Source organism: Gallinula chloropus (genome assembly GCF_964237585.1).
Source record: "Gallinula chloropus genome assembly, chromosome: 1".
NCBI classification, from domain to species: Eukaryota; Metazoa; Chordata; class Aves; order Gruiformes; family Rallidae; genus Gallinula; species Gallinula chloropus.
In genome coordinates, this window is record NC_140085.1 from 77,126,341 (window position 1) to 77,153,369 (window position 27,029).

At 43.5% G+C, this 27,029-nt stretch overlaps 1 protein-coding gene across 1 annotated transcript; it reads right to left on the reverse strand.

The window, feature by feature from the left end:
• Positions 1–690: 690 nt before the first annotated feature.
• PYROXD1 (pyridine nucleotide-disulphide oxidoreductase domain 1) lies at positions 691–20,241 on the reverse strand (the record flags this gene model as incomplete). The annotated part of the gene is made up of 12 exons (XM_084279339.1): positions 691–1,349; positions 1,800–1,937; positions 2,197–2,319; positions 5,152–5,264; positions 6,068–6,197; positions 7,359–7,459; positions 9,527–9,687; positions 10,600–10,673; positions 12,842–12,970; positions 14,681–14,800; positions 16,210–16,290; positions 20,161–20,241. The coding sequence occupies 12 exons, from the start codon at positions 20,239–20,241 to the stop codon at positions 1,101–1,103; spliced, it is 1,500 nt and encodes a 499-aa protein (XP_084135465.1). The 3' UTR covers positions 691–1,100.
• Positions 20,242–27,029: the final 6,788 nt, after the last annotated feature.

Below are 27,029 nucleotides of genomic sequence, written 5' to 3' on the forward strand. Positions count from 1 at the left end.
TCTTTCAGCCACATGGAGATTGTGAGAAAGATGGAGCGGGCCTTTCCTTGCCCCTCAGTGTTCTGAATGGATTTCCCCTCATACGTTTTCCTAAATGACACTATGATGATGGATGCTGATCCCCTAACTCCAGGCCTGTAAAGTGCTGCTGTGATAAATTTGGGAATTGGGAAGTTACCCTTAATAACTGACCTCAGCCTAGAACCATGTTAGAACCTAGAACCTTCCCTCGTGTACCTCAAGAACTTGCTAGAACACTATTGCCATCTTATTATGTACATTTGATTCTTTTATATAAAAGGAAAAACTCAATCATAATGGAAAGCTCATTTTCACAGAGGGATGTGAGGAACCTGAGTCTTTTCGGAGCAAGGAAACAGGGCGGCTTCGCGCTGTTCCATGTTCAGTGCCCAGAGCAGCCAGGGGACGGGGAGTCCAGATAAGAGCATCAGCATCCTGTCCTCCCTCTGGTGCTGGGGCCTCCCTGCTGCCCTGTAGAGCTTGTACCAGTGAAGGAAACACTCAGCTACAGAATTTTTCTGCCTCCCATTTCAGCAGGAAGAATGCTGGACTGCATGTGGAGTAGAAATACCTCCTCCCTTCCTCCAGTTTCCAGAAACTGTCATGCTGCTGCCAGAGTGGCAGAGCCCCAGTGATCAATAAGGCAAGTTCAAACTTGACTATTCAGCTGTATACCAATTTAAATATAAACCAAACATGATTAAGAACACACTCTTCATCATTACTTTTCTGGCAGAGAGCTGTCCATGACTGAATTGAAACCCTTGCCAAAAGTGGAATTAATTCATTTAATTAAACAGTCACCCTGATTTTTTTTTAAAAAAAAAAAAAGAACACCAAAAAAAACCCCAAACCAATAATCTTCTGGAAGAAGTCCCAGTGTGTACAGTCAATTTCACGGTTAGTGGAGCACAAACCTCTGTTGCTACATTCATTTGTGTAGAAATCTAAGGTGCCAGTCAGTGTTTTGACAGGATGAACACAAAATCTTAAGTGTGATTCCCTGTTATCTCCACTTTCTGGTAATCCTGAGGGAACGGCCAAGTTACTCAGCATCAAAACTGTACGGAAATGGTTGTTCAATCAAAATAATCTTCTATATCAATATCTGGATTCAGGAGATCTTCACCATAGGCTGAAAGATCCATTTGATTTAAAATTAAGTTTTCAAAGGTTTCTTCCAAGTCGGTTTCACCGATCAGCACAGCTCCCATCATGCGGCCGTTCTGCATCACTACTTTAACGTACTCCTGGCCCTTGGTACATCTCAGCAGCAGTTCATGATCCAAACCCAAGCCTTGAGCGTTGTATTTTCCCAAAACCACCACCTAACGAAGGAAGAAGAAAAACCACTGGTAGGAGCACTGTCATGGCCTTTAGTGGTTCTGCTGATAAGCTACAGAGGGAGTGTTTGTCCCTCAGGACCCTCCCCCCTTCACTGGCTCGCAAACCCGCAATGGAGTTAGAAGTCTTCACCTTGAAGTGTCAGAGAGAAACCAAACCACAAACCAGTTACTACGCTGAGCTGGGCTGATACGATTTGTCAACAGAATCTTAATGAAATGGAACAGAGGTAACAGAAGGAGCGCAGCTGTCACTCACCAATTAAATTTGTAATGTTTCTGTAAAGATCTGTGCCCTCTTTGGTTTCAGCATTCAAGTGAGTATGAGTTGAGAAAATCCTGAGTAAGGTTATTACAGAGACAAACCCACTTGTGTCAGTACGAGCAAGGGGTGCTACTCAGCGGCTCAACGCCATCGGCCTTGAGTTACTTTACCTTGTAATTGAAAAACTTTGTAACGTGAGCGAATAGTTCGAAGCAGAAATCCATATCAATGGCCTCCCCACGCACATCTGCTGCCATGCACTTCCCAGCGTACCACCCCATCTGCCGGGCTTGAGTCCACAGCCTCATCTGGAAAAGGGAGAAGGTGTTAGCACCACAGCCGCGTGTCGCTGGCTGACGCAGCGCTCCCGTCGGTGCACGCTAGGAAAGGCTGCACATCCCAGCTTCTGGGCACAGAGAGACAAGGATCTGTCAGCAGCACACCCAGCATTATCTATTTAGTACTTCACTGGTTTCCATTTCAGGCAAACTCCCTTTTCTCCTGTTTGTGCAGTTTACTTTACAGGTCAGCCTGCTGCTGAGCAGGCAGTCCTGTGAGTTAATTTACCTGATGCCACACTGGACTCGGTTCCCACGATGCCGTGCAGATATCTCCAGCTGCATATATATCTGGCAGGGACGTGTGCATGTGTTTATCTACTTTAAGACCTCCATCTTCACCTACAGCAAACTAAAGTATTCACACAGGTGAGCAGGAAGAAAAATAATCATTTAAACTAAGTACTCTCATTTGTTACTTCTTAATGGCAGACTCCTAAAAGAAACTGAGTAAATCCACTCTTCTGCTTAATCAAAATATTTGGAGCTGTAAAATTGTATGAGAACCCAGCGCAGTGCTCTTCTGGATGCTGCATAACAACAGAGAAATAGGTCACTGGTTGTAAACTATTTGTGGCTATTCATTCTCCCATCTAACCTGACTGAGTTAAGAAAGACTGACGACCATGAGAGAAACATATTGTTCAAAACCTCACAGTCTCAAGACTGCACCTTCAAGGGGAAAACAGATCCCCTGGGGAGTGCCATACTGAAATACTTCCAACTGCCTGCCTATCAAGTATTACTTCTCCATATTGTACTGCAACCCCACCCCCTGCAGAAATATTCCTGAATCTCAGCAAAGCTACAATGCTTCAAGTGAGCCAAGGCAAAATCAGCCTCCAACAGCACCTTTTCCTAGCAATTTCTGCGCTCCTGTGGTGGGCTGACCCTGTCTGGAGGCCAGGTGCCCCCAAAGCCACTCTATCGCTCCCCTACAGATTCTGGGCTGCAGCAGAATTTCTGCTCTGGCACCTGGAACACCTACTCCCACTCCTTCCTCACTGACCTGGCAGGGTTGTTCCTCTCTTACTGGCTCTACTGGCTCCTCTCTGGCTGCAATCATTCTTGGTATTGCAGGGGGGGGGTGTGGGGTGTTCCACCCTTAGCTACAGGATCACAGAGGCACTGCCACCATCACTGACAGGCTCAGCCTCAGCCAGTGGTGGGTCCATCTCAGCCATCTGGCATTAGCTCTGTTGGGCCTAGCTAGGGGAAACGGCTCCCCACAGAGGCCACCCCTGTAGCCCACCCTCTCCCCCCCAACCTAGTCATGCAAACCCAAAACATTCCAACCCTGTGAATCACAAATTTAACAATTGCCATTCAAATCCATATTCATCACACAAAGGTCACAAATTTCACTCACACCAACAAGAATTCCCCACACCAAAACTGAAAGGTCATCCAACACCAAAAAAAAGTGGAAATTTACACACACACTCTGCCCCTTGTCCCTTCACCACAACCACAACAATGGAAACTGCCCACAATCATTCTGCTTCTCACACTCCAGCTGTGCTCAATCCATGTTTTGCCTGTTACCTTTCCCGATTATGATCCTTACCTCAAATTCCTCGTGCCCCACATTGGGCACCAAAAAGGACTCTGGTGGGCTGACCCTGGCTGGATGCCAGGTACTCACCACCATTCCTCATTAAGTTTAAGACCAGTGTTGCATTTTACAAGTGACATCACACATCCTTTAAAATACATCAAAGTCTGTGTATTAAAACCCCCTTAGAACAGCATTACATACCAAATAAAACTATTTCACAAGAGATTGTCCAGAATGGTGAGACCTCCATGGTCAGACCCAGAGCATTAGGCATTATTTCTAGAACACAGCACAGTGTTTTAACGTACCATTACCAATACCTACCTACCTAGGCAAGAGAGCTTGCCAAATTTCAAATGACACTATGTATGTTAGAGGAACTCCTACCTAGGCTTAAGTGTTCAGTTTGTATTTTTGCCAAGGCCAGAAAATACCATTGCTGCCTAATTCTTCATCTAACTCTGTAACGGAGCCTTGAAATGCTTCATGGCTCAATGTGAGATCCATGTTTTCATTGTTTCTTCTGTTTTGTTTCCCGATCAGAAGGAACCACACAAAACCCAATACCCTGATATACTGGGGTTTTCCTAGGATTGAGTTAATTTTCCACCCAGCAGCTGGTATAGGGCTATGGTTTGGCTTTGTGCTGGAACAGTGATGATAACAGGGATGTTTTAGTTACTGCTGAGCAGTGCTTGCAGAGCCAAGGCCTTTTCTGCTCCTCACCCCACGCCACCAGCAGTAATACTGGGAGTGTGCAGGGAGCTGGGAGGGGACACAGCCGGGACTGCTGAGCCCCACTGATGAAAGGCACTTTCAGTGCCATATGATGTCACGCTCCGCAAGAAGGACTGAAGGAAGAAGGAGGAAAGGCAGACATGCATAATCGTGGTGCTTATCTTCCCAACTCACTGTTGCACATGATGGAGCCCTGGTTTCCTGGGGATGGCTGAACACCCGCCTGCCCATGGGAAGTAGCAAATTAACTCTCTGCTTTGCTTGTGTTTGCCTAAATTGACTTTCTCTCAAACCATGAGTTTTCTTACTCTCTCTTCCCCCATCCCACTGCGGGGAGTAAGTGAGCTGCTGTGTGGGGCTGAGCTGCTGGTGGGGGTTAACCCAGACACCTAACGCACAGGCAGAACGATCTCAGGGTAGCTATGAGCTCCATCATCTTCATCCACATTTGGATGCTGAGTCTACAAGTGATTTCCCTCACTGGATATGACCAACTCTGTAGTTCAGACTCACAAATGATGAATACTGGAAACAAAACTCTCTCTGGAGAAGGAAACAGTTAAGATTTGAATGGTAAGATTATGGTGCAAAATTAACATGAAAATTATTCTAAATTTTAGCCACATTAATCAACTCATTTTCTATGGGCGTAATCCTAACAGTGTATACTGTATGTGTACTGTGTATCAGTACATATGAAGAGCACAAAAAGCCAAGACTGCAAATGAAATTAATTTTTATCATGCTGGGTATTTCCAGTGTCAACATACCTGCCTTATTTTGAAATGCTACACAATGTTTTATGTCAGAATAGAAGCATAAACCAGCTGAAAACGTTCATTTCACTGTCCTTAAAAAACAAACTTCAAAAGGAATCAGTATACTTACATCATTGCCATCAAGAAATGGTTTAACATTAGGCACAACTCCAGTTGCACTGACAATGAAATCGCATCCATAAATTTTTCCGTTGGTTAATTCCACATATACAGGCCATAGCACTGAAAAAGGGGAAAATTTTGCCCTGAGAATGTAACCAACAGAAGTTACTTGATTAATTACATTTTATAATAAGATAGAAAAGAAATTAAAAATTCTCTTGAGGTATCTAACTGATTGGGTAGGGAAAAATAAAAAGAAAAGAAAAAAATCAGAGGTTACTTGTAACCTTTCTTACCTTTTCAGGACTAGAAAAAAGATATTTTGAGCTTAGCTCCTAGTCCTACTTTTAACTTCCTCTGGAACGTTACTAAATCAAAGTAGGGAGCAAATACTGTGTCCTGCCAGTGCTTCAGGCCCACGGGATGTTCTCCACTGCCAAATATCCTTTCACATACAAATGCACAGAAGCACAGGATATGCCTCAATAAGCAAAGAGAATGCCCAAGATTTGGTCTCCTCTAAGATCTTATGGTGCAAGTAACTGCTTAATGAGATAGTATTTTAAATATTAAGTATCTTCATGTGGACGGTATAGGTATCAATTACCTGATTAATAATTCTGTTTCCTTCTACTTTCTTTAAAGGATTACTTCAGTTTTGACAAGAATTTGGTTTTTTCCCCCTCTTCCATTTTAACTCCACTATTAATATATGATTTTATTGGACTGTCACAACGGAATCAGTTTGTAGAAAGTGCCTGACCCATTATATTTTGTAATTTAATCATAGCCTGTAAATTAAATTCTCAACTACTATAAATGGCTAGGCCTCCATTTAATTTATAGAAATAAAAGATTTACTTTCCAAATCTCTACTCTAAACCAGCGAATGGTATCACACACGTTCCAGCACTGGCACCTACCCTCCTCCTGCTGGACGTTTTCCTCTTCCTTAGGAAAGCTCAGAGAAGGCCGCTGCAGTTGCAGGAATTCTTGCTGCAGGTGTATATTCTTTACTTCACAGAGTATTTCAATGTGGACTTTGTGAGAAAACTTGAAAGAAAAGATTGACAAAGTGTTAAACATAATGACTAGCAATAAAAATGTGTGTAACACCAAGTATACCTGCACCTAAATTGCCATTACTCAACTGGAAAAAAAAAAACCCAAACCAAGCCAGCACATACATGTCCCATCCTATAAGCGCAATGCATTAGCTGAGTTCCCACACGTTTTCCTTTTATGGCACAGATCTAACCGTAACAAATGGCAGTTTGCCTGCTTTTTCAGCAGGTATCTGATGCTCCTTGAAACTTCACACCAGTATAGATTTTCCTGTCATGGCAGAGAACATATTCAAATTCCCCTGAATTTACAGGAAAAGAATTCAATACTCAGAACCAGAAAAAAAAGAAGTTAACTCATCTCTATCTTGCAGGATTTCACTCCTAGTCTGAGCTCCCGTTTATCTCTAAACTATTTGTGGATTCAGGCCTTGAACCGTTTTATTCTGCACTACACAACCATATTTCCACAGCCTTCAGCAGCCAAAATGCCAGCGATTAATCTGCTGAATATCCTAAACAGCCTTTATTTGGTACTGTAAAACCACTCTGTACAATCTCTGACTGATCACCTTTCAGAGGTCTTTGTGTTAAATGCACACAACAGATGCAAACACCTTGCAGCTAAGAAATTAATAAAGAAAAACCTGATTAAAAAAACAGAATGTGAGAATTTTTACTTGCTTCCAAGCATGCAACTGTTCACAATACTCATGTCCACTGCCGATTTCACATTTCATTATCTGCTGTGACCAGAGAGAGATGGTCCCTGTACCTCTGTACAAACTCTGCTGTCCCATTTTTCACAAATGGAAACGTGAATGCAGCAGCTGAAGTGAGGACAACAGAGGGACCACTCCTGGGTAAAGCTTGGTTTGACACCAGCCCCACAGCAATATGCTAACCAACATTTATGTTGCAATCTGAAGAGCACGTTGCTAAAACCCTGCCAGTAGATCTGACCAGTCACCTTCTTCCCGAAGCAGAAAGTTGCTTTGTGTTAACATATTTTCCTTTTTCATTCTGGCAGAAGAATCACTTCAAGTGCATTTTATTTTTATTTTTCTAATAATCCTGAATGTGGCATTTCACATCCTGTCACCTGTACCCACTTAAAGCAACACTTAAACAAGGCAGATTGTGTCCGTACCTCTTTGGTCCCTTTAAGATGTAAACCCTCATGCCAGTCGGGGCCTAAGGCACTGCCCAGTTTGTCAGATGCTGCCACGGGTCTCTCCTTCTCCTCACTTCCTGAAAGAAAGGGGTGAGGAATGTCAGACTGAGCATGCAGGCTTCACTGCCCACACAATTCAAAACAAGGTTTCTCAATTCAGGGAAATACGATCCAGTTGCCAAGAGGGGAGACAGAAGTGGGTGATGCCCCATTAATCTGCCAATAAATCAGATGTCAAGCCAGCATTTTTTAACACCTTTCACCTTCATGCCTTTCCATTACACTGCTCGTCTCCAAAACAACCACATCACTGTTAGGTGTCTGCATGGACCCTTGGCAGCCAGCCAGACCCCAACAGCACCAGGGTTCTGGAGACCCACAGTAGACTTAGTTGCTTTATATCACGGCTAATACTGGAATTCAGGTCCACTGCACAGAGCTGCATGTTCCAGCATCCCATGAGACACATGAAAATGTTGGGTAGAGTTTTGTGATGTTTGTGCTGACTGACAATTTTTGCCTCTGATCTGAAGTCTGCAACCACACCCTTTTTGTTACTACTTCAATCACATGTATGTTTGCATAATGTTTGTTCGTGCAGTTCTAGTTATCTGTTACCGTAAGACTCTGCAGTTTCACTGCATCTGTAATACTTTGTCAGGTTTCATCTGGTCCTCCCAACAGCTTATTACGGGATAGCTCCTTCCTACAATGCTGGTGTAATTCAGGAAAACATCAAGAGATTACAGAAAATAGAACAAGTTCTTCAGCAGATAGAATCACAAGGTCGGAAAAGACCTTTGAGAACAAGTCCAACCGTACCTGTCCGCTATTAGACCATACTCCTGAGCACCTCATCTACCCATCTTTTAAATACATCCAGGAATGGCGATTCAAGCGCCTCTTCTGATGTCCTTTTGGTGAAGAATGTTTTCCTGATCTGAACCTGCCCTGGCACAGCTTGAGGCCATTCCTCCTCATCCTATCACCTGTTACTTGGGTAAAGAGATCAACACCCACCTCTCTATAACCTCTCTTCAGGTAGTTGTAGGCAGTGATAAGGTCTCCCCTCAGCCTCCTCTTCAAGCTAAACATCCCCAGCTCCCTCAGCTGCTCCTCATAGGATCTGTCCTCCAGCCCCTTCACCAGCCTGGTTGCCCTTCTCTGTACTCGCTCAAGGACCTCAATGTCCTTCTTATGGTGAGGAGCCCAGAACTGGACACAGCACTCGAGGTGGGGCCTCACCAATGCCGAGTACAGGGGCACAATTACCTCCCTAGACCTACTGGCCACACTGTTTTTGATACAAGCCAAGATGCCATTGGCCTTCTTGGCCACCTGGGCACACTACTGGCTCATATTCATCCTGCAGTCAACCAACACCCCCAGGTCCTTCTCTTCCTGACAGCTCTCTAGCCAGTCTCCCCCAAGCCTGTAGTGCTGCATGGTGTTGTTCTGTCCCATGTGCAGCTCTCTACACTTGGCCATGTTAAACTTCATCCCGTTGGTCTCAGTCCATCGGTCCAGTCCATTCAGATCCCTCTGAAGAGCCTCTCTACCCTCAGGCAGATCAACACTTCCTCCCAGCTTAGTGTCATCTGCAAACTACTGAGGGAGCATTCAATTCCTTCATCCAGGTCATTGATAAAGATGTTGAACAGAACTGGACCCAAGACTGAGCCCTGGGGGATGCCACTCGTGACCAGCATCCAGCTGGATTTTGTTTCATTTACCACCACCCTATGGCCCTGGCCACCCAGCCAGTTTTTAACCCATCTGAGGGTCCACCTGTCCAGGCCAGTGGTAGCCAGTTTCTCAAGCAGAATGCCCTGAGAAAGTGTGTCAAAGGCTTTACTGAAGTCCAGGTACACTACATCAGGATATATACATCAGGAAATTAAATAAGCTTGGCACAAATATAGAGAATTTTTAGAGTTTGTAGGCAACTATTACATGCTGCTGTGTGTCTACGTGAATTCTGGATGGGGTTTTCTATCACTTTTTAATTATTTTTTTTTTAAAGAAGGAAATGCCATTGATGATAACAGTAAACCTTATTTACAGCCTGCTAAAATTACCTGACCTTAGTGGTATCTTTAACATTAAACACTGCTGCTGCAGCATCAGGAGACTGAAAACCGTACCTTCCACTGTATACTTGGTTCTTTTGCATTCAATTGGGGTCTCTTGTTTTTCAGCAGTTAGTTTTGGAATAAGAAATTCAGCTGCTCCTGCATCAAAAAAAGTGTTCCCAATGGCTTTGTCTTTGATAGCCCAGATCACCTCACAGCCTTGAATTTCATACCTGTGGACATTAAAACAATGGATAAAGCCACAGTCTACCTGACTTCTCACAACACAGACAGAAGCATGCCAGGTTTCATTCCAGAAATTAAAAATAAGGTACCCAAGGCTTTTCAACCTATCAATTCCCCTACTGCTTCTAAATATTTACATAATAAACCCATCAAAATAATTTAAAAAGAAATTATCTCTTCAAGTTGACAGGTCATACTTTCTCACCAGCGCAGCCTTGACTGAACCAGGACAGGAGGTGAAGGGAGGCAGATCAAATTTTAATAATCATATTGGGTATTTCCTGCTCCCCACAATGAAAGAAATGTGCTTTTTTTTTTTTTCCCCAGACTGCCCACTGCTAAAAACAAGCATTTGGATCTTCTTTATACTACCTGGAACATGAACTGGCAAAGATATGCAGAGGACAGTTTTGTGAAAGTGAAATCACAACACAAGACCATGCAACTGTGTCATATGAGTGGCTCTGCAACCTAGGAGGCTGCAGGACCACGTGTTCAGTGTCTGATCTCCATGTCACACTTCCAAAGCTCTGCAGACTTAATTTAGGCAGGGTGCAGGTAAGCTGCTGCTTTACTCCTGTTAACATCATCTGCCTCCAGAAGTCAAACAAGTTTTAAAACTTAAATATTGCCCTTAATAGAAGCACCTGTTGCCAAATCAGAAAAATGCTGCATATTCTTCCTATCTGTGCCAAAGCTTTTTCTGAAGCTTGCTGATTTTTTTCAAAAGAAAGCACAATTATACCGTGAAAAAAATATTTTAATCATACTTGCTACTAAATGCTCTTTAAAAGCTACAATTTTGTAAGTCTCCCAAACTCATGCACACCAGTTTTACCAGTGCCTTATTACACATATTACTTGCATGTGTATTTTTAGAAATTGAGTCGTTTACTTACACTAATTCAAGTGCAATCCCACCATTTCCTACCACTACTATTCTCTCAGCTTGAGCCAAATTCTTCTGAAAAGCCTGCATTGAGAAAAAAAGTCAATTACAACTTAGGTCATATGTTCCCTCACACTGATCAATTACATCCTTCTCAGCATTTTCTTGCTCTCCTAAGTTGTCTTATTTTGATTTTCTCAGACTATGATACACACTTGTTTATGCTAATATCTGTTAGATAAGCTAATGAAGCCTGTGAAGTTCTAGCACATTAGGGGATGAAGTTATTGATTCAGCCTTACAAATCTCAAACTGAGACAAAAGTTAAATAATTACATTTAAACCAATTTGACAAAGCCCTCAGTAGTATCCAGAGTCTTTTCTTCGTCCTAGAGATCATTAGCATTGTGGTATCTATTATGCAAATTGTAATAAAACTAGATTAACTTTCATGGTAATTTGCATAACAATAAAAGGCAAACATACAGACATTTAGGAGTTTACAAATTCCTGGTAAGAAATCATGAATTAAAAGAAAAAAATGTAGCAAATCTGAGAACCAATTTTATTTGTGCAAAACACTTTCAGAAAGAAACTAGTCTCCAAGTCGCATCTTTGTTACAACATGCAGACCAGTATTGTTTAGATTACTGTATCACCACTTCAAGTATTTTCTTTCATACAAATCAAGAATCATCATTATCAGACCAACTATTGCAATTACACAAAAATCTGCTCATCCATGCTTCCTATTTACATATTTGGGTTGGAGAACCTAACCTTTAAAAGACCATGAAAACTGCAGTCCTTTAATCCCTTCAAAGAGGGGTACTGAAGTTGTATCAGAGGGACTAGTGAACGCAACCAATCACCACTAAAAACAAACAAAAAGCCAGAAACGTTTTCAGCCTCAAAGTTCAGCATCAGTTTTGGCAAATGATAACCCCATCCACTGCTTCCCACAGCGGCCGGCAGTGGATGCGCAGGGAAGACCATCAGAAAATGACAATATACAGACCAGGAACATCCCCACAGGTTCCAGCCAGCCACCTGAGTGGCACATTTCTCTTTAATTTAGTCAAGATAAATTTATTAAGGGCTGTCCTTTTTGTGTATTTTTTCTTCCCTCTTCTGTGTATCTTCTTTTTTTAAACTCAGGTAAAGCTTTAATATCCAAAACAAACAACAATTTCATGGTTTCACTTCAATTCCCTTGAAAAAGTAATTACTTCTCTGATTCTCCATGTCCAACTTTATTCATTAAATTACAGTTCTTATGTTAGGAAGAAGCAGTGTTTACCTTTACCCCATCTCCTCTAATTTTGAAGACCAATAGCAGTGAAACCTCACTCGACTTTCAAGCTGAAGTTTTAGTCTATTAAGCCATTCCTCATGTGAAAACTTTTCCACATCTTCGACCGCAACTGTAGCTCTTTTCTGCACAGTAAGGGGAAGCTACAGTAGAACTAGGGGGAAAAACCCCAAACAACAAAAGTCCATCAGTAGCTTCTCACCAGAAGTACCATGTACCAGACACACCTTCTCAGGGAAGGGTCTACTGGTGTCTATTTCCTGTTTGTATTTTCACATTGGTTTCTGCCTGGACGGTAAAAGAATACCATTTATTCTACATTATCATGTTAGAAATACTGTCTATGAGCTATCTATAATAAATCATAGAATGGTCTGGGTTGAAAGGGACCCCAAGGATCACAGAGTTCCAACCCCCCTACTACAGGCAGGGCAACCAACCTCCAGGCCTGGATCTACACAAGGTTGCCCAGGGCTCCATCCAATCTGGCCTTGAACACCTACACAGATGGGGCGCCCACCACCTCTCTGGGCAGCCTGTTCCAGCACCTTACCACTCTCTCAGTAAAAACCTTCCCCCCAATATCTAATCTAAACTTTCCCTCCTTTAGCTTTAGTCTGTTCCCCCTTATCCTGCCATTGTCTACCCTTTTAGAAAGCTGATTCCCCTCCTGTTTGTATGCTCCCTTCAGGTACTGGAAGGCTGCAATGAGGTCCCCCTACAGCCTTCTCTTCTCTAGGCTGAACAAGCCCAAATCACTGCATTGGAGTTATCTAATGGTATGTAAGACTATTTCCCTGCTACTGAAAGCATTCCTATTTAAGGATATATAATAACAAACATGATTGCATGTTTCTCCATTTCAGTCTGCAACCATTTTTAGTATTTGGAAACAGAAGCAGGAATATAGTACACATTTATACATCTGAAACACATTTACCTGTGCACTGTCAGTATCCCGGATTCCTAATACATATGGGTTTCCTTCAAAAATCAACTTTGGTTTTGCTCCAGCACACAAGCAGAGTTTTTCATACATATATTCCTTCCCATCTTCAGTGAAAATTTTCTGTTAAAAATTAAGAGAAAAGAAAACCCAATTTGAGATATTGAAGAACATCAGCAAATTTCCCCCCCCCCTCAGTGTCACAGTATTTTGCAGGTGTAACTGACCCCTTAAAGAAGATGCCTTCACACTCTCCTTGGCTGGCTGTTATTCATTACACGCGCCACAGGCTCACAACCCAACGCACAGGACCGATAAAGCAGGAAATGCACACGGTGCAGGCAAAGATGAACTACAAAGATTACCACTGGGTGGCACACTGTACCCGGTATCTGAGCTTAATGAGCTGGCTTTCTCCGTTATCAATGACCTGCGTCCCCCTCGGTAGCACACCTTAGACCTATGCACTACCATCAACCAAGACACTCATTCAAAACATCTCAGCAAAGGTAGGTCTGAGTTAAGTAGGCACAGGCTAGAATGCAGTTTGAAAGACTGCAAATCCAGTTCTTTACTGAAGAAAAAGGGTACACCCTAAACAAGCAACATCATTCTGTAACAAACAATACCTCAATGTTAACATTTCATTACCTTTATTTATGTTTTCCAACTAGAAGCTACATAGTTTACAACAGCTTTGCACAAAGATTTCTTAAAAGTTTTTGGCAAAAAATTCTCTAAATCCAAATCCATGGAGTATTTATGTTCACAGGAAACACACCTAAACTAAACCGCCATTATAGTACTGAAACAAGAATATCATTAGGTTCACAGTATTACAAGAATCCAGCTGGAATCATCTCTCTCACTTAAAATGAGAAAAAAAAAAGGTTTGTATCTCAACAGGATTTTCTGATAAATGCTGCAGTGAAAAACAACTTGTCAAGTTGACACAGACACTAACAAGGATCTGTGTGTTGCTCATACTCACAAAGTACTTCCTGCTAAAAAGAAAGATGAAAATGTGTGGGGAAAAAAATCAATAATTATTTGTATCACAAAGTTGTTAATATTTTGGTCTCTCTAGCAACAAGCAGTAATTCAGGAATCATAAAGATCTCCAATCAAGTGCTACAGAATTTTTCAGGCACTTACGCTAATACACAGCATTGGTTTCACTGACTGGTTCCCCTGCTATTCCAAACAGGTGTTCAATGCAGCATCTCTAAGGTGTCAAAGGATTTAGATCAGTCAGATACAGTTTCTAATTAACATGTTGTGGTCTATGGCTTCCTGACGAGGGGGAGTGAAGGGGCAGGCGCTGATCTCCTCTCTTTGGTGACCGGGCATGGAACGCGAGGGAATGGCATGAGGCTGTGACAGGGGAGGTTTAGGCTGGACATTGGGAAGAGATTCTTTACAGAGAGGGTGGTGGGGCACTGGAACAGGCTCCCCAGGGAAGGGATCACAGCACCAAGCTTGGCTGAGGGTCAGGAAGCTCAAGGATGATGCACTCAGTCACATGTTCTGACTTGTCTGGCCCTGTGCGGAGACAGGAGTTGAGTCTGATGATCCTTATGGGCCCTTTCCAACTCAGGAGATTCTGTGTAATTTGATCTACACTTTTGTCCCCTCTATGTATTTCTACCTGAACAACACTGTAAATGGTAAATGAAATTAAAGTTATGAAATATTTTCTTGAAACATTATGAAAATTACAATAACCAGAACGTTGCTGAACAGAATTTCACAACCAAAATGTTTACCTGTTTCTTAGATCATTTTTACTAAATAATTTGAAAAACTACATAAAAGAGAAAGAAGTCAGCTTACATGTTCATCGCTTCTCAATTGTTTTACTCCAGACTGTATAACTTTAATATTGGGATATCGCTTTTCTAATAGAGAACTTGGTTGCTCTTCCACATCGAATTCCTCAAGTGTTTTGGAGACCTGTAGAAAGAGCAGAGGTATTTAAAGAGAGCCACTTCTTTCTAAAGCTTGCAACAAAACATTTAATGTTCATTTCAGTAAAGAAACACATCATAAAGCCTGTATTATCTCAAACCATGAAATCATGCTACTGTTAAAGTTCCTTGTTATGTAGAGCATCTTTTCATTCCTATTTTGGGTAAAGAATCAAAGTACTACTGAGAATTTTAATTCTAATCTTGAGATTAAGCAAAAAATGAAGAACCCTGATGGCTGCTCTGCTACAATATTTTATTCCATACACAGACTGTTTTATTAGTTGTTAACACTGCTTTTCAACTTACTGGTGCAGTGCTAATACAGTAGTTTTCTTTTCATCTTAACTTTGCTGAAATACCTCAATGATGTTCTTCCACACAAACATCTTCCGGTCTTAAACGGTTGTCTAGAGTAAATATTTTTAGTCTACTAAAAAAATTGGTGACATTTTCTTAAAAAAAATATAATGATTCAGAAACCTCCCTCTGCAGCTAGAAAAGGGGGGGGGGGGGAAAGTAGAAGAAAAAAAAGGGCAAGCCAAAACTTGGAAAATATTTAAGTAAGTTATGTTGATCTGGAGATTCTTCCAGAATCAGTTGCATGGGAACCTCCAAGCCTTCTACTCTGTAGAATATTCAAAGAGTCTGCAATACAGCTAGAAAACAGAAGCCACACCATGCCTGAAATTCAGATTAAGAAGCTCACCTTCAAACCTTAGATGCTACTGGCCTCACATAGCGTTTAGCTATTCATTTATTCTTCAGATACTGAAACTTCTGCCAATGTGAATAACAGCCTTTACATCTCTGCAACGTGTGAATGTCTTTCCTGGATCCTCATGACCCCACTCTCAGCACTCAGAGGATATTCTTCAGTTGGGTGCTACTCTACCAGTCTCACATAGATCTCTCAGCTGTGTTTTGAGCATCCCATTAGCTCTGGATAAATACCACAGTGCAAAAAGGAGGAAGTGCTGATAGCCAATTACAGTCACTAAATGCAAAAAACCCTGCTATTCAGATCTCTCTGTGCTTTATTTTCCCCTGTAGTTATTTGAATTAGGCATTCATGCACCATGAAGAATGATGCTAAAACCAGTCTGTCAAATAAAACTGCAGAGTGGCCATTCTTCACTTGTCATGAGATAAGCCTCACCTGTTAAGACACCAGCTTCAGAAAGAGTGTCATGAATACAAATGTTGGGTGGAAGCCCTGCCCTCAGTGTCTTAACTTTCCCCCAGAGGTAAAACCTAGCCTCTTGCTGGCTGGCAGCTCTGCATCCTCAGTTGCAAATGTGCATTCCAGTCTCCAGCTCTTTCCATGCCCTAAATGATCTGTACCTATACAAACTTCTGAAAAGGCCTTATGATAAGGAAACCCAAGTCTCTTACCTGTTTGAAATTCGTTACAGCTTTTATAACTGGAGAAGTTGTCATTAAAAAAATGTCTTCAGATGGGAATTCCACAGCCAACTTACAGAGAGACAGAAATCACAAGTGAATACAGCCATCTGTAAATTTTGACTTTAAAGCAATTAATTCATTGGTGAAAAGTACATTAGTACATCAGTTAGTCTTCTAGAATCCTGTTGGATAAACACTGTTCCCAAGATTATGGAAGGGTAACGACTGAGATGAAGGCAATTTGGTGACCCCAGATTTTAATTCATTCAGACACAGATGTATCTTTAGGAACCGCAGCCACGGAATAAATGACTGCTCAAAAGACTGTTCTCAGAGTACTCTAAAGGCCAACTGTAGGAACGGACTCTTAAGGTGCAAGAGGTGAAACCTGGTTGCTGATTTAAGGGAGATTCACATGGCCAGAGGGTTGGCAAATACAAATTAATTTAAGGAGGCTACATAAAACACTTTCCATCATGAAGCCGTAGCACACACTTCACATACACTTCACGCTTTTACTGGCAGGCAAGAGGAAGAAAGGGTGACATGTGCTGCAGCATTTGCTCCCAGCTCTAGCTCATAAGCCTCAGAAGAACTACAGGATGTGATGGAAGCCACATCATGGTTCAGTATCTTCATTAATGACAGATAGCAGGATTTAGCGCACCCTCAGCAGGTCTGCAGAGAAGAGCGAGTGGTGCAGCGGGTTAGTTAGAGGGAAGGGATGCCCTCCAGAAGGACCCCGACAGCCTCCAGGAGTGGGGCCACGGGAACTTCATGAAGTTGGACAAGGCCAGGTGTGAGGTCCTGCACCTGGACTGGGTCAATCAACAGCATCAGTACAGACAGGGATGAAGGGATTATGAGCAGCCCCACAGAGGGCCTCTGGATACTGGCTGGTGAAAAATTAGGTAAGAGCAGCCAGTGTGTGCTTTGCAGCCCAGAAAGCCAACCAGATCTTGGGCTGCATAAAAATAAGTATAGCCAGAAGGCTGAGAGACCTGATCTGTAGTACTTGAACCAGCTCTGTGCTCTGTGGGGGGCCAGCATAAGAAAAGCACAGAACTGTTAGCGCAGGGACAGTGTAGGGCCATGGTCAATACTGAGAGCTGGACTTGTTTAGCCTGGAGAAGAGAAGGATCCACACAGAACATATCCAGGCCTTTCAGTATAGAAAGGGGACTTAAAATAAAGATGGAGAAAGACCTTTTACTATGGCCTGTGGTGACAGGACAAGGGGTTAACAGTTTTATACCTAATCCAAATCTACTCCTAGTTTAAAGTAAGACACTCTTTACTATGGTGGTGGTGAGACCCTGGGACAGGTTGCCCAGAGAAGTTGTGATGCCTCATCACTAGAGCTGTTTAAGGCCAGGTTGGATGGGGCTTTGATTAATCTGATCTACTGGAATGTGTTCCAACCCACCTGCTATGGGAAGGGGCAAGATGATCTTTAAAGGTCCTTTCTGTGATTCTATGTAATAACCACAAAATGCACACTGTAATCCAAAATTTTAAGATTGACACCGTGTACTTTGCATCTTTAACACGTGATCCAATGCTTATCCCACCCTCTTACTAAGATTTAACATGTTTGAAACTTCCATTCAGTACTAAGGTTAATGCATTTCTTTACCTTTCAAACTACTAAAATTAGTGACCTGCCAGGTGGATACTAGGTTTAATCACACACATGGAAATTTGTAAATCATTGCAATCCAGAAAGAAATGCTGCAATTATGTGAGACATGCAAATTTTGTGACAGAGAAAATAAATCTAACTTTTAAGGAAAACATTTTTGACAGATTATATACAAAGAGTAACTGTGAATTTTTGAGACAGATCTGATGCAACGATTGTTCTTGGACAGCTGCATGAGGAGTCTGAACTACAAAACATGATATAATGCATACCCAAAATGCAGCATGATGGACAAGTTGTTTATTGCCACTATGTTGTACAGAATTGTACCTCCTCTAAACCAGGACTGAGAAAAATTGTGTTCAGTCTTCATTCTTTATTTAAAGTGCGCTCTCAGCTATGGATGGACAACATGGAAATCCTTCTAGGACACGCAGTGCCACTTCTAATGGACTTGGTGAATTAAAAAGTATGCTAGAAGACCACTAATATTCACTGCTAACTGAGCTCCCTGCAGTACTAAGGGATGAGAATAAGCAGCAAGTCCCTGTCATCGCTAAACAATCTGATTTGGGTTTTCAGGAGAAAAAAGAAAAAAAAAAAAAGTGAGGAGGTAAAAGAGAGCGCTTAAGTTAAAAGGTGCGAATTACAGCAATAAGCACAACACACCGAGGCCTCTAGAAGAAAACAAAGCCGGAACTCTGTGGTACTAACACAGGAGAAAGTATTCTCAAGGGAACATACACTTTAGTCCCTTTTGCAATGTTCTGAAAGACTGCAGACACCCAATATATTCTGGAAATTACTGTATTGTGAAACAAACTCATAGTGATTAGACACAATTTTAAATTACTTCCAAGAACACATATAATCTCTGGGAATATTAAATACCGACCTTAATCTTATCCTTGCAAGCATATGATACACAAAAGCCTTAATTATGTCAATAGTTTAACTAACTTTTAAGAGATTGCTCATATTGATAGTGGACTTAAGTGTCTGCAGTACCAGAACCCAGATATTACATTAACCGTGAATAAAAGGGAAAAACTCAAACTAATAAATGGTAGAAGCAAACCAATTCCCTAAAGACAGGGAAAGGTATAATACTTTTTTTTTTTTGTAATTTAGCCTGCCTGTGTTATGTATGTCAGAAATGAAATATCACTTCACCACCAGACAACAGGCATGTCTGAAACAGTCTTTATACTGCTCTGTAGTTTTAACAGGTAATATTTTTCACTAATATCCACATGACAGGTGCACAATTACCTCCCGCTACTGTTACTATAAAAACACCAAAAACCTTGAAACCAAGAAACAAATAAATATTGGTTTAGAGCCTGAGCTCATAGGAAGCTCAAGAGAGTGGACAAGCTATGCAGTGCTAAACAAGGAACTAAAAAACCAGGCTAAATATTTTTATAAAAAGGAAAACATTACAGCAGCCTTCACCTTACACTGCGGCACAATCCTTCATGGCTGTGAGGAGGAATGCACACAGTGCTCCTTCAAGTTTCTGACCACACAGAACGCCAGCTCAGGCAGGAAGCCTCAACACTCTTTTTATGAGGCCGTAAGCCCTTAGCAGGTTACCCACTGGGCAGCTTTCACAGAATCACTAGGTTGGAAAAGACCTTTAAGACCATCAAGTCCAACCACATGTACCTTCTTCTACTAAACCATATCCCCGAGCCCCTCAGTACCTAAGTCTTAGCCTCTTGAGAAATATTTCTAGTCAAGAGAAACGTTACATCACAACATCTCTTCCCTGGGGTCGGTTTTGTTTAGTTTCGCTTGCTTTTTCTTGAGACAACCAGAATATCTGTAAAAGGCCGGGCAAGGGGGTGTTTAAGATTTGTTTGTGCCCCTACTACGTAAATTGGAGCGCTTCTGCCGCGGCTACAGGAAGGGCTCACGCACAAGCCCGCAGGCTGTCCCCGCGGGCAGCCCCGTTCCTGAGTCAGCTCAGGCACCCGGGCGGCCCCTGCAGCGGCGCAGGCCGGCCGAGCTCTGCGCGCACCGGCAGCGCCACAGGGCCCGGGCGCCCTGGAACTACAACCCCCGCCGAGGGGTCGGGGGGCTTCCCCGAGAGCCCAGGGTTCGAGCCCGCGCGTTACCGCCTGAAACGCCCTCGCCGCCCCGCCAGACCCGAGGGAGCTGGGTCGAGGGCTGGCTGCCGCTCAAGGCCAAAGCCCGCGGAGCCACCGAGCGGACCCAGCCCCGCGCCCCCACGGCGGCCGGTGCCGCGGCGGCCGGACGGCACGCATGCGCGAAGCGGGCAGGGGGGGCCTTACCTTCTCCGCGCAGGTCACTCCCGCGATCCCTCCGCCCACCACCACGAACCGGCTCCGCGCAGCCCCCGGGGCGGTCGCCATGTCCCGACCCGCGCCCCAGCGCCTCGCCGGCGAAGAAATACAAAACTAAACCCCCCCCGCTCCTCCACGGGCCGCAGCCTCTCACCGCCGCGCCTTCGCCAGGCTGCGGGAGGAGGCCGCAGCAGCAGCGCCCAGCCTACGGCGTGCGGCAGCGCTCAAAGTTCTGCCGCTGGTGGCGCGCCCTTACCGCGGGGCCGTGCCACGGCCTGGGCGGGGTGTCGATGAGTCACCCCTCGCTCACCTGCCCCGAAATGCCGCCCCAGAACGGGTTTTCCCCTCATTATTCATTCATTTATTTTAATTTAGAGTTTACTTTCTCCCCTTGCTGGAGTGAGGAGCTTATGGGCCTGAACGTTGGAGGTGATTGGTGGACTCTGCCAAGGGGCAGAAGAGAACAGAGGGCAAAGGGTTATGATAAAACTAAAAGAAAAAAAGTATTCAGGGCTTTCTTCCTTCCATAACTGGAAATTAGGAAAAAAAAAAACCCATGGAAATGTGAGACTGTGTGTTCCCTGTACCCTGACTCCTCCCCACCTTCCCCCCATCAGTGTTGGACACAGTATCACAGAATCATAAGGTTGGAAAAGACCTTTAAGACCAAGTCCAACCATTCCTGTCCTATGCTAAACCATATCTACCCTTTTTTAAAACACATCCAGGGAAGGCGGCTCAAAACCACCTCCCTGGGCAGCCTATTCCAGATCCTGACAACTCTTTCAGTTGTATTGGCACAATACTAAAAGTATAAAGTATGCCCTGGTGTGAAGATGAACATGGAGCTGATGTTTCTGAGATGCTCCTCTCCCCACCTATAGCCTTCCTGTAACCAGGTAGAGGTACCTGGCGCTTCCTTGCTGGGCGACTGTTGCTCTCGAACAAGTACACGCCTGGCAGTGCCCGGGTGCTGCGGTGGTGGTGAATCCTCTGCTTTGCTGTTTTCCTTCTTTGTTTCTGAGACTTGGATAAGAAAGGTGGTACTGTAACACGATGGATATTCCAAAGTAAGGAAATTAATTGACGTGTGATTAAACTGCCCAGTGATGCCTGTAGTTTGGTATGGGCTGCTTAAAACGAGTTGACTGCAGACTAGTCTACCTCAGAGTTTTCAGCATATTAGTATGAATGATATTCAGTCTTCAATGATGGGTTTGGTTTTTTTTCCTCTTGAAGGAAGGGAAAAGCTATAAAAGGTAAAACTACTAATTGGGCGCACCATGGAAAATGATGCTATTTTATGGCGGTTGCCTGTTCAGACATTCCTGTAGCTATCAGGAGGATACCAGTCACAGTCATCAAAACAGTCACTTCCTGGTGGCAGTCAGGTATAAATACTTTCATTTTGTCTTTTTTTTTTTTTGAAAGTCACTTTTTTCCTAGCATTGAAGGTAATTTTAGAGTCCAGACAATTGCTGGTCGTTATGGTCATAAACCAAATTCTGCTCTCTGAACACATCCCATTCCATTGTAAATTACCTGAGTAAATGACCTGACCTAAACAGTGCAAGAAATTGGACAGACTTGCGTCATCAAGTACAAGAATACCTTCCAAGGATTTTATTCTGCAGTGTATGATAAGTGATGGGATGAATTCTGATTTTACTTAGAGCCTTTGCTTGTACAGACTAAGAAAAGTTGTTACTGCCTCCATTCACAAAAAAAAAAAAAAAAAAAAAAGTGGAAAGTAATTTTTGGACACAATGGGGCAAATCAAGACTGTGAAAATAGTTGTTCACAAGTACAGCATACCTTCTTAGTTCCTAATCAGCTGCGAGGAGGTGATGAGTTCAGATCTGTAAAACCTTTTTCAGATTAATAATGTTTTATTTGTGTAGGAGATGTAATGAACTTCTTTTAGTATCAGTAACCCATTGTAAATTCATTCCTGACACTTCTTACCAAGCTTTGTGCATACTCATTGAAGAGGAGTAGCAGAGGATGTGCATGACCATGAAAGTAGATGGCAGTCATTAAGTAGGTTTTATTCTTTATGAAATGAGAACACTTAACGTTCCTTGAGGGACTTGGAAAATCACTGTGCATCCATCTTGGTGCCCGTGTTGCTCATATTGGTGTGTGTTTGCATAGCCTTCAATACATGAATTTGTTTATCTGACACTCACAATCTAACTATAAATGTGACTGTCACAACCACTCCAAACTCCAGTTGCCAAATCCTTGCTGCAGTCTGTAGATGGAGTGGCTATTGACCTGGGGGAGTCCTTGGAGAAATTCTGGAAAAAATCCATTTGTTGGTAAAGCAAAATAATTTTTTATGAAGGAAAAAAAAAAAGGCATACATTTACAGGTTGATTTGATGTCTGCTACCCTGCACCCTCTGCTAAATGGTCACTGCACTTTATCACAGAGCAAAGCCTGCTAGATCACTGCTCTGTTGTGTGAAAAGCTGACGACGCTGCCTGGTAGTGATGATGAGACAGCACTTTCCATTCCTATCATCCTTCCTTTTCTGCAGGTGTGGCTGGCACAACCTCACATGTGCACAGGCCTTTGTTGGTTTGGTCCAAGATCATAGGTTTTGTCTAGTAACACGAGTAATGTATCACTCATGAATAATGAATTAATTTACAGAATAAGACAGTAAAGCCTTTATAGCAATACATACTGCAAGGAATTGGTTTTTTTTCACTGTCTTCCATTCCTCAAGCAGATGGAAAAATTGTTCAGAAATTGAGAACAGAGGGAGGCAAGAGGTGCCCAAGCCACTGATTGAATGATAAATCATAGAGTCATAGAATCATAGAATCATAGAATTGTAGGGGTTGGAAGGGACCTCAAGAGATCATCGGGTCCAACCCCCCTGCCAAAGCAGGCTCCCTAGGACATATCACTCAGATAGGCGTCCACACGGGTCTTGAATATCTCCAGAGATGGAGACTCCACCACCTCCCTGGGCAGCCTGTCCCAGGGCTCTGTCACCCTCACTGTGAAAAAGTTCTTCCGCATGTTGGTGCGGAACTTCCTGTGCTCCAACTTGCAGCCATTGCGCCTTGTCCTATCCCCACAGACCACTGAAAAGGGGCTGGCTGATTCCCCCTGCATCCCCTGCTTCAGATAATTATAAACTTTAATTAGGTCCCCCCTTAGTCTTCTCAAGGCTGAACAGTCCCAGCTCACTCAGCCTATCCTCATAGGGGAGATGTTCCAGGCCCCTAATCATCTTCGTTGCCCTTCTCTGGACTCTCTCCAGGAGATCCCTGTCCTTTTTAAACCAAGGAGCCCAGAACTGGACACAATACTCCAGGTGGGGCCTGACCAGGGCAGAGTAGATGGGGAGGATCACCTCCTTTGACCTGCTGGCTATACTCCTCCGGATGCACCCCAGGATCCCATTGGCTCTCTTAGCCACCAGGGCACACTGCTGGCTCATAGCCAACCTGTCATCTACCAGGACCCCCAGGTCCTTCTCCACTGAGCTCTTCTCCAGCAGGTCATCCCCCAGCCTGCACTGATACAGACAGTTGTTCCTCCCCAGGTGCAAGACTCTACACTTGCTTTTGTTGAACTTCATTAGATTTCTCCCTGCCCAGCTCTCCAGCCTGTCCAGGTCTCGCTGGATGGCAGCGCAGTGTTCCTGCGTGTCAGCCACCCCTCCCAGCTTTGTATCATCGGTGTACTTGCTGAGGGTCGGCACTATTCCCTCATCAAGGTCGTCAATGAAGATATTAAACAGGACTGGACCCAACACTGAGCCCTGGGGAACACCGCTAGTAACAGGGTGATGAACTGAAAATTACAAACCATTTGATTGGCCTTTGGAAGGGCATCAGAAGTAAAGCCTTAAAAGAGCACAAATCATTTTACAGGCTGAGTGACACTAAAGATTTCAAGGAGATTTTTTTTTGTCAGTTAGTACTTGGTTCACATAAAGGCAGAAGGTATAGTATTACTTTAATAATATGTAATGTTATTCTTGTTAATCTGAATGATTTTTAAAAGTACAGACTTGATTCTGGGAAAACACCTGAATCTTTTGGCACCAGGAGGTGCTGGTTCATTATGATTCTGGTAAGAAAAGCACTCTGAGTCTTTAAAGTATCACCTAAAATGAAGTTTATTTGAGTTAATACTGTAACAAAAAAGTGGATGGAACAGGTAATCTGACATCACTCCAGGTGCTGGGAGCCCCAGTTTGCGCAGGATTGGATGGGTCTCCAACAAAGGTGGAAAGGTGTTACCCAGCACTCTGGTCTTTTGAGGACTTACAGGATTTTCTTACAACAAAGCATTTCTATTCATCGTTTCTACTGTCAAACACAAAGGATGTTCACATGGGAACTCACTGCCCGTTTGGATCAAGGCAGGGCTGCGCAGGCGGTGTGATCGCTGGTACCGAGTGGGAGCGGTGTGGCAGCCAGGGGCTGTGTGTAGCACAGCACAGCCTGAAGGCCAGGCTGTACCCGCAGCATCTTGCAGCACAGCACAGGCTTGGGCCAGCCCAGGTCAGCTGTTCTGTGGATCACTAACTCCTCGATGTACAATGATCTTCCGGCCAGGGTAACTAACTTCCACCCTTTGATCCACACACAGCTGGCCTCTCCCACAGATACTGTGAGTCGCAGATTACACCACTGTGTCTTTCTGGCTACTAGAAAGGCTATTTTACAAGAAACTATTACTAAAATTAATAATACAGGAATAATAAAACAAGTACTGATCAGGAGAGCAAGTGTAGGATAGCAGTCCCTTTGGAGCGAGGACCGTCAGAGATGTCTTGCCGTCAGGTTCCACCCCTACTCCCGTGTGCCTTAAGACGACACGGTGGTGCAGATTCCACCCAACAGTCCAGTCACGTGAAGCAGTAGACTAAGAGGCACTTTGGTGCTGCTGGAGGGCAGAGATGGTCGGCACTTCTTGCTCACTGACACACAGCATGCAGAGAACAAAATCAATACTGTGAAGCTCCACATAGCAGTTCTGCATGAGATAAAACAAAGACCTTTTTTTGTACATACAGCATAAGTTCAGACATGTAATGAGTGACGTCTGCTTGCTCCCTTAGGATTAAGGATGTGGCTACCAGTCCACATGACCCATCTGCAGAGATGAATTTCCCTTGAGGAGCCTGGTGTTTGCACTTGCCTCTGACTTTCAAGGGATCACTGGGTTTTGCCAACATCCTGGACTGTACCTCGTAATGCTGATGTCCCAGCAGAAGATACTAGGATAGGAGGTATAGCCTTGGAAGCATGCTTTACTATTCAAATTCTTGACAACCTGTAATAGCACTGTTGGCCAGTTATGGGGAGTGTGAGAGGGGAGCTGTGCACGCACCTGCTCTTTTAAGGCATTGGTCTGGGGTGTTCGATCAGCTCCTCTGGAGTGATAGGTATGGGATACACTGTGTGTCTTCCATGCTCAGCTGCCCACTGTCACACACAGAGTGCCCTGGCATGGAGCCTGTTTATATGTGCATCAACACACAGGTGTCTGGACTTCTCATGTACCCAATTAGCAAGGGCCTCCTCATCAGAAATAGAGCATCAGGGGACAGAGAATCAGGAGATAAAGTAACACAGATAATTGAGTGGACAGATCCACTGCAGCTTTGTATTACTCCTCTTCCCCAACACCTCGTGTGATATGAGCATCAACCTGTCAAACCCACATAATTTGAAAGAACTCCCATATTTTTTTGCCTTCTACTTTCATAAATCCTGACTCCCCAGTGGTTTCCCATCTACTGCCCAGTTGTCCAATTGCCACTTACTAATCCCTATGGCTAATCCCTTATAAAGCTTCCATCACTCTGCACTTCTATTGCCTCCTCTCCTTGCCTCTGCCACAAATTCCAGGGTGCTGTATCATCATCAGAAACTAACGCTTACAAAGGTTTCTGGGGTTAACTGAGACCTAGCACAGCAATGTGTTTAGCCTGTTCAAAAGCAGACTTTTTGGTACATAAAAACTAATTCTTCTGTTTTCTTACATTATTTGGGGTGTTTTGCCCCAGGAGAATACTGATTCTTTTTGGATCCCAATAAGAAAGGCACTAACACTCTCAGCAAGAATTAATTACCCAGAAAAGGTTATAAAAGTTATAAAATCTTATGTTCTGTCTGATGCTGGGGACTCTGAGAAGAGAGAGAATCAGAGGGACCTCTGGGCAAGTGTCCTGGTTCTGGCCAGGCCAGAGTCAACCTCCCCAAGCAGCCAGCCCAGGTGAGCTGAGTCAGACCAGGCTCTTCCCACACCACCTGACATCACTCCCCTATAAAAGGGGCTGGTTGGGGAGGGGTACTGGCTAGGTGCCTTCAGAGTGTCCTTAGTATGGCTGGGGTGTTGGGTTGTTCCTTGTATCCTACAGCGCTCTGTAATTGTCAGGTCAGTGCGGTTCTCTGTGTTATTGCTGGGTGTGAGTATAATTGGCTGTTATTGTTCCCTTTTTAGGGTGCTTTTGTCAGTAACCTGTCCTTATTCCAACCTGTGGAGTCTCTGGTGCTTTCTTCTCTGGGAGTGAGCAAGTGGCATGTTGTTCTCAGCCACTGGTTGGGGGATAAACCACCACAGCAGGGTGTTACATGTATATGTACTTATGTGTAAATATACATATGCATATATAGATATAGTGAGAGCAATACGTATAGGGAAGTATGAAAACTTGTCTGTATTTCTTATTTATATCTAGGTGCACTCTATATGTATCTGTGTTGGCGTAAAACATCCTTTAATAAGAGCTAATGAAATGCTTAATGGACTTATTTAAATGTCAATAGAAAGACATTAAATGAAAGTAAAACTGTGGCTTGGGGTCCCCATTTCACAAAGCT